The sequence below is a fragment of the Neophocaena asiaeorientalis genome, unplaced genomic scaffold (assembly GCF_003031525.2).
Source record: "Neophocaena asiaeorientalis asiaeorientalis breed wild unplaced genomic scaffold, Neophocaena_asiaeorientalis_V1.1 scaffold78, whole genome shotgun sequence".
NCBI classification, from domain to species: Eukaryota; Metazoa; Chordata; class Mammalia; order Artiodactyla; family Phocoenidae; genus Neophocaena; species Neophocaena asiaeorientalis.
The window spans coordinates 2,847,723-2,862,940 of record NW_020175018.1 but is presented as its reverse complement, the minus strand read 5'-3'; the positions used below and the strand labels follow the sequence as shown (position 1 = coordinate 2,862,940).

Sequence of the window (15,218 nt, the reverse complement as noted above, 5' to 3'; positions counted from 1 at the left end):
CTCGACCCTTAGTGTGGACATGTTTTCTTTTAATACCTAGGAATACAATGGCTGGATTACACTGCCAAATTGTTTTCCAAAGTTATTGCACTTTGTAAATTACTACCAGCAGTGTATGAGAGTTCCAGTTCCTCCATATCCTAACCAACACTCGATATGGTCAGCTGTTTTAATTTTAGCCGTTTTAATAGATGTATAGCAATATCTCACTGCGGTTTTAATTTTTACTTCTCTCATGACTAATGATATTGAGCATCTTCTTCGGTGAAGTGTCTGTTCAAATATTTTGTCCATTTGTCAAAATCAGTTTTCTTTATGTTAGGAGGTCTATTTTCTGGACTCTCTATTCTGTTTCATCGATCTGTTTGTCTATCTTTATACCAATACCATACTGTTTTGATTACTGTAGCTTTCTAATAGTTTTTTTTTAAGTATAATTGATGTTAATACAATGTTGTGTTAGTTTCAGGTGTACAGCAAAGTGATTCAGCTATACGTACATATATATATATATATTTTTTTTCAGAATCTTTTCCCTTACAGGCTATTACAAAATATTGAGTATAGTTCCCTTAATTTTGTATTCCTCTTCCCTTCTCCCCCACCTCTCCTTCCTCCCTTCTTTCTCTTGCTCTTTCACACCTTCCTTGGCTGGGCCTCTCACTGGGAGGCCTGTCTGAAAGCGAACCATACACTCTCAAGCCAGACAGACAGCCCTTTATGTTTCCATCAATATCCATAGAAATCTAGTCATGAGAACATCTCTAAGACCAGAATAATAAGAGGCAAAAGGGTAGAGCCTTTTTCCTGGGGCCTGGCCTCCAGTAGCTGTTTCCTACTTTCTGTACAAAGCTGTTAACAGAACAAAGTGCAGATTTAGTTGTAAGTTTTTTTTTGTTTTATTTTGTTTTTTTTGCGGTACGTGGGCCTCTCACTATCGTGGCCTCTCCCGTTGCGGAGCACAGGCTCCGGACGTGCAGGCTTAGTGGCCATGGCTCACGGGCCCAGCCGCTCCGCGGCATGTGGGATCTTCCCAGACCGGGGCACGAACCCGTGTCCCCTGCATCGGCAGGCGGACTCTCAACCACTGCGCCACCAGGAAAGCCCTAGTTGTAAGTATTTATCGCATGCCTACTGTGTGCCAGGCCTTGTTCTTCATCTTGGAACACACAGCAGTGACCACACATTTAAAAAAAATTCTTGGGGAAAGTGGTGTGTATCCTGGAAAGTGCATGGGCTGTGGAGCCTGAAAGCACTGGCTTTCCTCCTGTTTCACCACTTGGAGGAGGGGACCCTGTGTGGAGCTTTGCTTCCCTATCTGTGAAATGGGAACACAGTTCTTACTACACAGATTGGTTATAAATGTTTAATGCAATAACTGAATTGAATACATGTAGATAGCAGTTATTATATGCCAAGCAATGTTCCAAGTGTTTTATGCGTGCAATTTTCTGGAATACTCACAATTGCCACTTGATTTTCCTATTTTACAGATGAGGAGACTGAGGCCGAGAGACCATGTAACTTACCCTAGATCTGACTATAGGTGGCAGCACTGGGATGTGATAGACTCTAGACCTGCTCCATTAGGGTAGCTCAGTATCTCCCTGAGGCTATTTAATTTTAAACTCATTAAAATTAAAAATTCAGGTCTTCCCTGATGGCACAGTGGTTGAGAGTCTGCCTGCCGATGCAGGGGACACGGGTTCGTGCCCCGGTCCGGGAAGATCCCACATGCTGCGGAGCGGCTGGGCCCGTGAGCCATGGCCGCTGAGCCTGTGCGTCCGGAGCCTGTGCTCCGCAGCGGGAGAGGCCACAACAGTGAGAGGCCCACGTACCGCAAAAAAAAAAAAAAAAAAAAAAAATTAAAAATTCAGTTCCTCACTTTCCTGAGCCACATTTCAAGGGCTCAAAACAATAGGTGTCTAGAGGCTACAGTGCCAATATAGACTACTTCCATCGTCACTGAAAGTCCTATCAGACAGCTGAGCTGGAGCCCAGGCTCTCAACACTGACACAGTTCTGCCTTCTCTGGAATATAAACTCCTGACCATAGGTCCCTGATGCATGTCGGTTTATCTCCTTCCTTACATTGCTCTGCATTGCTTTTCTCTTCCCGGACCCCTTGCCCCAGGAGGCTACGTTGCAGACCTGGGCATCACCCAAGCAGCATCCACATTCCTGAGAGCAGTATCCTGCCAGCAGACCAGATCTCTCCGAAACTCATGCTCTTTCCCAGGATGGAGAGAAATGCAGGCATCGGCCCAGCATCCCTTCTGCCAGCTGCACACAGACGGCCAGTTTGGGTAAAGGGTTCCGGGGTGGGCAGGAGCCCCAGGGAAGTCTTTGTTGGACCACCCTGGCAGAGAAGCATACCTCTCGGCACGGGTGCCTTGCACTTCCCTCTCTCAGTCCACCTCTCCCTGAAAAATGAACAGGCACTAGTATATCCAGGAGCATCTGGTACTTAGATCTGGCTGAAGAGTTAGGTACGTTTTAAGAAATCCGTGCCTAGGGTGGCGGAGAGGGTAGAAAGCCCTTTTTGGTCTTGGTCTGGTTCTATACATAGCATATGCAGGTTAATTTAAAAAGTAAGGATGTTGGGATGGAGGGTGGGGGGTAGGGGGTTTGAAGAACAAACACAAACAAATGAACACACACACACCAAAAGCAAAATCCTACGCACAACCAGCATCCAACTCCCCTCGGAACCCCATCCTTTGCGCCTGGCTTGAGAACGTTTACTTCCAGACTTAGAGAAATGAGCACATGGTTTTGGGGACAGAATCCAATGCCGCCGAGGCAGCGGGCTCAGCAAGCTCGGCCGGCTGCTGTTTCCCGCGCGCACTACAGTCTCTGAGAGCGAGCGCTGGTTACATATTTTACATGTTTCTTGGGTACAGCACACGAAACTAAATTACACAGCAAAGGCCATGCTGGCTAAACACTGGTGCCCCTGCTTAAAACAACAACAATAATTGAAAAAAAGAAGAAAATGAAAGACGAGGATGGAGAAGGGTCTTGAGGGAGCCTGAGTAGATGGCAGGGATGGAAGGCAGGACTCTGGTCCTGAATGGATCAGGAGGGAGAGATGACGCGGACGATAGACAGTGAGATGGGAGTGGGTCAGGCTTGGAGAAGCAGGGAACACAAAGGCCTAGGGGGGGTCTTCCTAGAGGGGCTGTGGAGTAAACTGGCCCAGCTGTGTCTGCTCTCCGTGAAGAGCCAGTGGAAGCAGCCCCGAACCACAAAGCCTTGCTTGTTCCTGGGCTGCAAGACAAGAGTCAACTGGCAAGTGAGAGCCTTCCCTGCTCCATGTGGCACCTTCCCTGGTAACCCATGCATGTCTGCTGCAAACGCCAGGCGTTGTATTCACGCACACCCGTCCCCCTCAGTGTACGTCCCTCTAAGGGTTATTCCATGTGTCCACGTATCACAGCAGTTTGCCCAAGTTCTTCTTTTCTTCTTAGAGGTACCTATTCCAGTGTTCCCTTTCCTCCGTGGACACTACAGACAGCATGAGGGCAGCGGTTGAATTATTCATCTCAACCCCAATCCCCTGCTGAAAAGGATGCTTTGGACATAGTAGGTTCACAAGAAGATTATAGTGGGTTTTGAACCCAAACATCAGAATCCTTTCATAACAGATAGGGGATGGAGGGCTTTAGGGAAGTTATTTAATCAAAGCCAAATCTTAATTAAGTGAAGTAAGACGAAGAGACTTTCAAAGTCTCTCTCTCTGCTTAGATTTCTGTGTCCCAAAGAGTGTTCCTTTAAAAATAACAACAAAAAACTCAATTGTTCCTAATTGGATCCCACAGTTGTTAAGCTTCATGCGCAGAAAGCAGCATTTCTTTAAAAAGTTTTCAGCTGCCATCAGAAGGAAAACCACATTTGTGGATCAAATGTCTCATCCTTGACAAGCATCTGCCATATGGATGCTATCACTCCTGTTTTATAGATAAGAGATTGGGCAGAAGCAAAGAGGACCGGCTTGCCCAGGGTGACAGAGCTGGTGACCCCAGAACTGGAAGCCAGGCTGAGCTGATCCTAAATCTCAGTTTCTTCTATAAAACTCTCATCACTCAAAGTTTTGGGGGGCCAATCATAGCATCTGACATTTCCTAAGTTTGAATAAATATCGAAAGAGTGAAGGAGTTAAGGAGGCAGAGAAGGCGACGGGGTGGAGGAGAGTCTGTTAAGAGTCCTTTGCTGGGTCCTGAACACTTTGGTAGATTTAGAGTCCCTCCCAGCCCCCGTTTCCAGGACAAGTTCAGGGAGTTACAGCCACCAGTGCAGGGGGCTCCTTTCTGATGCAGGAGCTGGCTTTTGCTGTCTTGGAGGGACTTCTGGGTGCCCCACACCAATGGGACAGACTGTAACAGACCATGGGACTTTCTGTTCCGTCTCCTTAGATGACTCACACATGTGCTCTTGAAAAATTATTCAGAAACCACCAGAAGAAAGCAGATCCCTTGGGTATTTGGGAAAACTGCTTGGAATCTTCTCTGACATTTCGGCACATCCCCTTGGCCTCCCTCCTCTCCCTCCACCGGCAGATGCTGTCCCATTTCACCAGTGAGAAGACCGGCACACGCCGGTGAAGGGACACGTTTCAGCAGTGACCTCAGCACTGGGTGCTGAGACCACGACTGCCCCCTGCCCTTTGCCGATATAATCATCTGAACAGCGTCAGACATTTGTTCGTCCATGCAAAATTTCCACGTGGGGCTGCTTCAATGCAATACCAGTAGCGGGTGCAAGAAAAGAAAGAAGTAGAAGAAAGAGTGGCACAGGGGAGATCCTTCACCTCCCGCACTGAAGGCAGCTCTTCATTCTGAGAGACGAGAAGCAAAACTTCTCAGTTTCAAAATGTGCTTCGACCCACTTGTCCAGGGTCTGACACCCAGGAGGTGTTCATAGATGTCAGTCTTCATCCTCAAATGAACGTCTGATCTGTTGGCCCCCTGCTTAGAACCTCTGAGAAGCTCCCCCTCGAACTCGGGATAAAGGCTAAATTTCAAGCATCTGAAGGACATCCCCGCATCATTTTCATAGCCCATCTCTCTTGACTTCCCCTGAATTTCTTATTGGCCTTTTGTTGGATGTCTGCATGTCTATCTGTCTGTCTGTCTCCTTCTGTCTGCCTCTCTCTCTCTGACATGCTCTTCCTTGCACACCCCTCTCCTACCCCTACTGGAGCTTAACCTTCCAGTCACAGCTCAGCAATCACTCCCAATGGAAATATCTTCCCACCCTCCCCTCGGTTCCCCTGTCCCAGCACTTCCTACACTGCATTGTGGGTGCTTATGGAAAGACTTCTTACCCTTATGTCCAGAGAACCCGGTGGATTTCTACTCCCTTCCTCTGGACACAAGGATGCAGAAGACACAGATAAATGGTCCCTGCTCTCCGGGTGAGCCATCAAGGAATGCACACATCTTGCGATTCCCTTACTGACATCTCAAGGTTTCCTGGGTACAGCACATGGTTTGTGACAAACCTGTAAATGGAGCAAAGTTTCTTCTTCCATCTACAATTGTCCTGTTTGTGCTTTTCTTCATTTTCTCTCCCATAGCCCAGAAGTAATCAGACACGGATTGGATCCAAAATCTAAGAAATCTTTTTTTCTTTTACACTCAGCGTTTGGCAACTTAAAACATTTCCTATGTTTCTCCCGTATTTTCATGTATGATTTTTAAATGACTTTCTAGAGAGGGCAATACTTAACCCAAAAGAACGACTGCCCTTAGATAGAGATGTAGGAAGCATGGCAGAAACAGTAGGGCAATATTTGGGGTCCTGGAGAGGGGGGTTCCCACTTTCCTTGTGTTCCTTGAAAGCACACTACGTAAGAAAAGACGCAAAAGACAGCTCTCCTCACTTGTTTTCCTGTGTCAGCCATGGCAGCAGGCGTGAGCTGCCTCGTCCTGCACCTGGGCTCCTATGATGAACACAGTGGCCTGAATCCTGGTTCTGCCTCTGCCTCTTAGAAGTACGAACCCCCAAACGTGTCAGTCACTCAGCTCCCTGAGCCTTACTGTCCCAAACTGTGAGGTGAGAACAGTGACCCCTATTCTTGTAGCAGTTTAAGTAGGATTCAAGGAATTTGATGCAGAGCCTGGATGAACTTGGGAAATGTTATTTTTATAATTTGTCCAGGACCTTCTGAAAGTGGGCAAAGGACTTTTCCATCCCTGCATGCTGGCTTTCATCCCTGCTGGCTGAGTAAGCTGATAGCAGTGTGGTTTTTTCCTCAGGGAAACTCCCTCTAAATCTCATACTCTTGGGTCCTGGCTGCTATTTCCAGTTGGACACATCTCTCCCGTGCAATAGTGAGAACTCTGAGGGCTACAAAAGGACCAGCACTTCCTTGGAGTTTCTCAAAATGCCTGGTACAGTCCTGAGCACGCAGGAACCATTTGTTAAGGCAACTGTGTTTATTCACTCAACCAGATGTTGACTGAGCTTCTGTGCTGTGTGGGTCACCGTGGGTGGCTCTCATGTGAGGGTGTGCAGCGGCGGGCCTAACATGAATGGAAGAGGGAATTAACATTTGCACTACCCAATGAGTGGAAAACGAACAACAACAGAACGGTTTTCTCTGCATTTACACCCTTAATCCCCACCAAGTAGAGGCTATCATTCCCTCTTTCTAGAGGAGAAAACTGAGGTCCCTGGAGGAGTGATTTGCTCAAGATTCCCAAGTAAGAGGAAAAGCTACGAGGGCAAAGCCACATCTGCACGATTTCCACTTGACCCCATGAATGCCCATGTTCTCTACCTACTCACATTTCTCAGCGGAGGCTTCATATATATTTCCATTTAATCAAATGAATGAATCCCTAAAGACAAATTATGATTTGCATTTTAATAGAGGCACACAATCTTATGGACATGCCAAGGAACAGGTAATAGTGACGCAAACTGAGGTGGCAAAGAACTGATATGCCTTATGCCCTGAGAAAACCATAATTCAAAAAGAGTCATGTACCAAAATGTTCATTGCAGCTCTATTTACAATAGCCAGGACATGGAAGCAACCTAAGTGTCCATCACGGGATGAATGGATAAAGAAGATGTGGCACATATATACAATGGAATATTACTCAGCCATAAAAAGAAACGAAATTGAGCTATTTGTAATGAGGTGGATGGACCTAGAGTCCGTCATACAGAGTGAAGTAAGTCAGAAAGAAAAAGACAAATACCGTATGCTAACACATATATATGGAATTTAAGAAAAAAAAATGTCATGAAGAACCTAGGGGTAAGACAGGAATAAAGACACAGACCTACTGGAGAACGGACTTGAGGATATGGGGAGGGGGAAGGGTGAGCTGTGACAGGGCGAGAGAAAGGCATGGACATATATACACTACCAAACGTAAGGTAGATAGCTAGAGGGAAGCAGCCGCATAGCACAGGGATATCGGCTCGGTGCTTTGTGACCACCTAGAGGGGTGGGATATGGAGGGTGGGAGGGAGGGAGGGAGACACAAGAGGGAAGAGATATGGGAACATATGTATATGTATAACTGATTCACTTTGTTATAAAGCAGAAACTAACACATCATTGTAAAGCAATTATACTCCAATAAAGATGTAAAAAAAATAAAAGGACAAAATGCGAAGCCAGAATGATTAAGCCACTAATATTCTTCATCCTAAATAATGGGATATCTGGAGTTGCCTCTGTATATTCACTAATAAAGCTGACTTTATGAGACTACAAAAAAAAAAGAACTGATATGCCTCACCGTGGGTTGGTGGATACAAAGTCAGAATCAATCACAAAGCAAGGAGAGACGCTCAGGCCTCGTCCTTCTCCTAATGCAGGAATCTCCTTGAATCACCAGCTCAGCCTGAGTGCCTCGTGATGGGCAGCTCACTGTATCACAAGGCACTTCATCTCACTGTGGATAGCTCTCATTCTTAGAAAGGTTTTCTTAACTTTGGCCCTTAAGCTACAGCCCTGGAAATGCTTAGTCTAAATGCTACCCTCAAAGGATCAAGCAAATACACTGGCTGGTTGACTGAAGGTCTGTAATCGCTGGGAGAGCGCTGTGCATTCTGACAGCCTTCATGCTTCCAATGCCCCCTAGGCCATTGCAGGGGGAGGGAGGGGCCTGTTTGGACCGGAGGAAACGGGCTTGGGTGGAAATGCAGGCGGTGGGGGCAGCATGAAGGAATATCTACATCTCACTTTGGCAGCCTATGGTGTAAAGCACCGGAGAAAGGTGAGACATGGAGACAAAACGAGAACAAGACGAGATCTCTGCAAGCACTTCAACCCAATCGGGCTGAGGGTCCCAGAAGAGAGATAACCCAGTACTTTCGACTTGTTTCCATTTCTGTTCTGTCTCAGGGACTCTTGAAATCCAGCTGGGCCAGAAAGGTGCATGGCCAAGATACCCCAAGAATGTCCCTTATTATAGAACGTTCAGCTCACTGCGCAGAGCCGGCAGGTTTTGATACTCTGATAACATTTGGATAGAAGACTCAATGTTCGGGGTGGAGGAGCTTGGCTCTAACCAAATCTGGGAATCTTGTTTCAGGAGAATGGACAAGAGAGACTGGGAACTACGAGAAATGGAGGGCTCACACAAAAATGAAAATGGAAGTTTTAACCATTTTCTAAACTCATCCAGCACAAAGAGTGAGGTGTCTCTTCAGTCGCCACAGTGATCACTTGCCCGCTTACTCTGACAGGGCTGCTCCTCTCGATAGCATCCTCACGCTCAAGTCTTGCACGCTAACAAGGTCAGGGTTGGGTGTTTTACTTTGGTTTCTTCCGCGGGCTCCAGCCCAGGCCTCGGCACAGACCTCCAATAAACACCTGCACTTATCATTCTTCCAGCATCAGGGAAAGAGAGAGTGGGATGAGACTGGTTTGTAAAAAGGAAATGGACACACCTGAGGTCATCTCATCACTCCCCAACCTGATGGAGCGTCGTAGCTAACACCAGGCTACCAGGAACAGGGCCACTGAGACAGGGACAGGGAGCGTCCTGAACTCAAGGTGTGGGCAGTGCCCAGAGAAGTCTGTAGGAGGAGAATTCAAGCACTTCATGGAGCATGCACAGTACCACCAACACAAAGATCTGTCCATCCACGACTCTTTCTGCTTGATTCACAGCGATATTCTGCAGGAATCCAGTTACTTGCAGCTCTTGGACAGGACGGCATATTCCCAAGCGCCCAATGTCACCTTCCACGAGCTCCTTTTAATCCCAGATTTTCCACTATGGGCTGTGTGACCCTGGAGAAAACACTCCACCCCTTAGTTTCTCAGAGGTAGGTAATAATTCTTTCCTTGAAGAATGGCGAGGGGGTTGGCTATGAAGTGTGTATGAGGGCCCAGTACAGTGGCTGGTGGACCTCGACAACCACTGGTTCCCTGCCCCACTCTCCACCCTGTGCTTTGGTACTCACTCTCTGGATAGGAGCCCCTGCATCTACACGGCCTGTTCCTGTAGGGTGTTCCTGTGTTTGTGCGTGTGCGTGCCTGTCTGTATGTGTGTAGAAGAAACAGAAAGAGAGAGAGAGGAGGGAGGAGAAGGACGAGTGTATAATTGTGTTGAGGGAAGGTAAGGGGCACACGGTGCGTCTAACACCCCCCAACTCCCTCTCTCAAGCCATCAACCTCTTCACTGGAGGCCCTGACAGGGTGAAAATTAACCACCAGCCTCCTCTAATCACTGTACAGGGTAATGAAGGCCACGGTTAGACTCCTTCCTCTTCTCTGTTGTCAGAAGGGAGCTATGTTTACACTCCAGGAAGAGCCTTTACTCAGAGTTATGCAGGTTGCATGTGTGTGTGCGCACACGTTGGCTTGTGCATGATGGGGGCGGTGTGTGAATGACTTCTAGGTACTTGCTTTGAGACAGGGAACTGGGGGGACTTTTGTTCTGCAGGCCTGCAGGCCTGCAGGCCTCCAGGCCGCCCTGCCCAGCCCTGCACCCAGACGGCACACACATCCCCTACCCTGACCCTGTATTCTCCAGTGAGTTGATCTCATTATTGCAAATTTAGTTACAGCTGAAGTCTCCTTGTAACAAAGATTATGTCCAAGCCCAGAGTAATGGAACCTAGTCGATTTCATTAAAATAAAATTGGTTACAATGAATAATTCAATAGGATGATTTTGTTTCCTCATCTCCTCTTTGTAGATCGAAGAGCTAGTATTTATAATGATTTTTTTTAATTGGATTTTTGTTTAGGAAGAGATAATCACCCATGATTCCTGACAGCCCCCTCCTTAGGAGACTGGAATAATTGCCCCACAAAGTCTCTTTTCAAATGCTAAGACTGGAAAATTCTTTCTCTCCTTTTCTCACATTAGTAGCAATAAACTTTGGGTGGTTTTTAAGCACAGCTGCTACCTCAACACCTGCTCATGTGAGATTCTGAGTGTGTTAATAATACCCTTGTTTGAAAGATGTTTTTTAAACATTTCTAGGAACTGGATGGAGGTGCTGAATTTGGAATTCCTGGCTCTATTGCTGGCCAGCCCTGCTGTTCCTGAAGCAGGACACTCTGTGTGAGAGAGGTAGCAATGTGCGTGTGTGTGTGTGTGTGTGTGTGTGTGTGAGAGCATGTGTGTGTGTATCTACAGTCAATTAAATACACATCTCCTGAACTCCCGGTCTTATGTAGACCTGTGCTTGAAGATGGGGGAACAAAGTGAATAAAATCTCAAAACTGTTTTCACAAAACTAGCAGTCTAAAGGGGGAGCCAGACACAGAAACAGGTAATTAGAGTTCAGAGCCTGGGTGTAACCAGAGATGGATACAGCAAATACAGAGGTGGCACGGGGCAGGATGAGGCCTACACAAGCACTCATTTATTCATTCATTCGTTTGTTCGTTCATTCATTCATGCACCCGGCTGGCACTACACATGGGAAACGTCAGGGAATACCACGCTTCCATTTCTTTCCATCCTCCTTGGGGCAGTCGGAAGCAAATGAATGAATAAAGGATCTAATGCATGTAAACACAACCAGATAAATGAAACAATGATCAAATAAACACTGTAAGTGAGCTTGGACTCCTTTTGTACCTCTTCAGATTATTTTCACTGGGCCCCAGAAGGTCACATTTCTGTTTCATCTAGAAACCAGGCCTCCCCCCAACTACCCCACCGACCCTGAGTCAGGGAAGCAATATTAGAGAGGACTGGCTAGGAGTAATGGCTCATCTGCAAGGCCAGGAGGGAGGCCGGCCTCAGAAACGGCTACGGGGCCAGGCAGTAGGAAGCACTGAGTCGTGTCTCTGGGAAACAGGAATCTCGGAAGAAGGCAGGTGCTTGCTCAGCAGGATAATTGGAAAGGGGGCTCTGGGGACAGTATGGCCATCCTGAGAATCACATCAGCTCTGGTGGCCCCAACACTCTTGCTCCCTCAACTAACCTGACGGTCCCTTGGGGAAGAACCTTGGGACATAACTAGTGCATTTGGGGACTAAGGAACGAGTCACAGCTTTTTAGAGTTGGGAAGGTCCTTGCAGATCATCCAGCTCAACTACTCTCTAACTTAAAGATGGGGAAAATGGGGCCCAGAGAGGTGGGGACACTAGCCCAAAGCCACACAGCAAATTCATGGTAGAGGCACTGTTAATTCACGGGAGAGTGCTCAAGGAGCACACAACTTGACACTCTGCCCCCCTCGAAAGTGAGACTCACCCCAAGAATTTATTCTTATCCCACTGAATTCCAGTGGTATATCCAAAATGGAGAGCTTTCCCCAAATATAACTTACAATAGGTAGGGACACAGGAGGACAGTCAGTACACCTACTATGCTGGTGTTTCTTGCCCTTAACCCTTCCATGTCCAATTGCTGACAAACAGGTCTCATGAGACCTTAGGATTGCATTTGGCCATTTGCAGCAACATGGATGGACCTAGGGATTATCATACTAAGTGAAGTAAGTCAGAAAGAGAAAGACAAATACCATATGATGTCACTTCTATGAAACAGAAACAGATCCACAGACATAAAGAGCAGACTTGTGGATACCAAGGGAGAGGAGGGTAGGAAAGGAAAAGACTGGGAGTTTGGGATTAACAGATGCAAACTAGTATATATAGAATAGTGAAACAACAAGGTCCTACTGTACAGCACAGGGAACTATATTCAATACCCCGTGTAAACCATAATGGAAAATACTATGAAAAAGAATATATATGTGTAGAACTGAGTCACTCTGCTGTACAGCAGAAATTAACACATCATTGGAAATCAACTACGTATCAATACAATTTTTTTAAAAAAATGACTTTATAAAAAATTTTGAAAAAAGCATTAAAAGCAAAGTCAAAAGAAAAACTGCAGACTGGGCAAAAATATTTTCAACATACATCACAAACAAGAGCTCATCTTGCTGGTAAATAAACCACTTTTAACCATCAGGAAGAAAAAGACCAAAGTCCCAATAGAAAAATGGGATAAAGAGACTGCTCATAGAAAAAGAAAGGAACATGACCATGATACACACATAAAGAATCTCAATTTCACTGTAGTAAAAGAGATGCAAATTAAAACAACGTGAGATGACATTTTCTTACCTATGGAGACAGTAAAAATCCAAAAGTTGACAATACACTCTTGTTAAAATTGGAGAGAAACAAACACTTTCATACATTCCCGATAAGAATATAAAATGGTACAGTCCTATGGAGGAATATTTGATACAAATATGATAAAGTTATATACGCTTTTTTTTTTGGCCACGCTGCACAGCTTACAGGATCTCAGTTCCCCCACTAGGGATCGAACTCGTACCCCTGGCAGTGAAAGCGTGGAGTCCTAACCACTGGACTGCTACAGAATTCCCTATATATGCATTAAAAAAAATTATATTTGGCTAGAGATATGATCAAGTGGCCATGTCCAATGACACTGTTCTTTGTGATGGGCAACCTTGAGGGGCAGAGCAGAGATTCAGAATGTCTGCGGGAAATGTTACGTGTGGCTGGGAGCTTACCTGGGATGCTGCTGGTTGGCCGATGATGACCCAGCCTGGGCACTGCTGGTCTTGATGGGATACGGAAGCGTTGGATGCCCATTGATCCAGGAACCCCTGGGGCGTGTAGACACCACAGTCTTTGATGCTAGTTTTTTGTTCAAACTCCTCACATACCCCATCACCATCATGGAAATAGCACCGGCTGGGTTCATCTACAGGAGATAGACATAGAAGGGAGAGACCAGATCAATGTTTGTTCTTTGGCCTCATCTGTCATCAGCAGCTATGGAATCAGATCAGCAGCGCCACCAGCATGGCCAAGCCCATCACTGAGAGTCACAGGTGAATATTATTCAGTCTTTAAAAAGAAGGAGATCTTGCCATATGTGACAACATCAATGAACCTGGAGGACATTACATGAAGGACAAATACTGTATGATTCCACTTATATGATGTATGTAAAACAAACTCATAGAAGGAGACAGTAGAATGGTGGTTGCCAGGGGCTGGCAGGAGGGGGTTGAGATTTCAGAGTTACTGTTCAATGGGTATAAAGTTTTAGTTATGCAAGATGAATAAGTTTTAGAGATCTGCTGTACACCATTGTGATTACAGGTAACAAAACCGTATGTACACTTAAAGATTTGTTAAGAAGGTAGACCTTGTATTATGTGATTTTTACTACACACACACAAACAAAAGTTGACAAACATTTCCACCTTCATTACCCCAAGTAAGCCCCACAGCAAGCTTGTGAGAAAGATGTTATTATTTAAATTATTATTTTTGTCTTCCAGATTAGGAAACCGAGATCCCACATATCTTTAATAACTTGCCCAAGGTCATTCAGTGCGTTCATGCCAGACCCTAGTTTCAAACTCAGGTTTTCCACTGTCCAAGTTCTGGGTATGTTATCTGCCACCACAGAACTTCATGGTCTCAAACTGAGGTTTATTTAACTCTAAAGAGGATTACAGTTTGACATAAAGAGTGCACTGATACATGAGAGACTCTGGCTTCAGTCCCAGGTCTGTAACTAAATTGCTCTGTTCCTTTAGACACATCTCTTTCCCTCTCTGGGCTCAATCATCATTGAAGGGGACGAAGCTACTGAGACTCCAGGAGCCCTTCCTGTCTAATGTGCTAGGCTTCTAGGGCCTTGTTGGATATAGTAGGTGTTTCAGTTAAAGGCCAAGTGAGTTCTCAAGCTCCCACGTAATTCAAATCCCAGCAAGGAGTTCTGCTTGGGACAATATAAAGCTGCAGCTGGCTGCAATGATGCTCACTTAGCTGCAAGAACAAAGATCAGAGAAGCACAGAATTAAATGGATGCCTTCTAAGTAAGTAGGACATACACAGTACACGTTTCTTGGTGTTGCAATATAGAACCACACACAAGGAGAAATCTGGAGGTAGCCGTCCAAAAGAGATCACTCTGCCCAACTTTTAATAACTTGAATGTCAGGTGTTCTGTGATACTTCCCCAACTCTGCTAGGAAAAGCTAAGTGCCCCCTCCTATGTGGGTTCCTATTTTACAAGGATCCCCATCTTTACACTTATCCCACTGTGTGGCCATCATGTTTACATACAGCAGCTCCTTCAAAAGGCAGTGAGCACCTCAAAATCTAGTCCCTATCCAGTGTTTTGGAGTGACCTTATAATTTATCGTCCAAATAATGCACTTTGAGAGTGAGAGAGAAAGCTAGTAAAAACTGTCCAGGCGATACGCACATATCCTGAGAAAATCTAAATACCGCAGAACATATGGTCACCCTGAGGATACTGCTTGATCTAGGCCATCCTTCCCCTACTTACTACAAAATGATGGCGTGAAGCCCCATTTCTAACCAGGGTTTGGCTTCTGCCCCTTATATTAGCTATGTAACTCTGCACAATTAGCGTCACTGGCTTCCCATCTGTAATACGGAAATCACTGTCCCAGCCAGGACAACCTCTCAAGATAGCCATACAACTTTCATAAGAAATGGACAGGAATGAGCTTTATTCTAAAATAACGGTCAAGGGACTTCCCTGTCGGTCCAGTGGTTAAGACTCTGCCTTCCCATGCAGGGGGTGTGGGTTCGATCCCCGGTCGGGGAGCTAAGATCTCACATGCCTCGCGGCCAAACAACCAAAACTTAAAACAGAAGCAATATTGTAACAAATTCAATAGAGACTTTAAAAATGGTCCACATCGGGCTTCCCTGGTGGCGCAGTGGTTGAGAGTCCGCCTGCCGATGCAGGG

The 15,218-nt window shown here is 45.9% G+C and overlaps 1 protein-coding gene across 1 annotated transcript in view; it reads right to left on the bottom strand.

Moving 5' to 3' along the window:
- PAPPA (pappalysin 1) overlaps positions 1 to 15,218 on the bottom strand; it is a 225,850-nt gene that overhangs the window by 97,363 nt on the left and 113,269 nt on the right. The window contains exon 10 of the mRNA XM_024762187.1: positions 12,990 to 13,183. Coding sequence (XP_024617955.1) covers positions 12,990 to 13,183 — 194 coding nt within the window. The remainder of the gene's footprint in view (positions 1 to 12,989; positions 13,184 to 15,218) is intronic.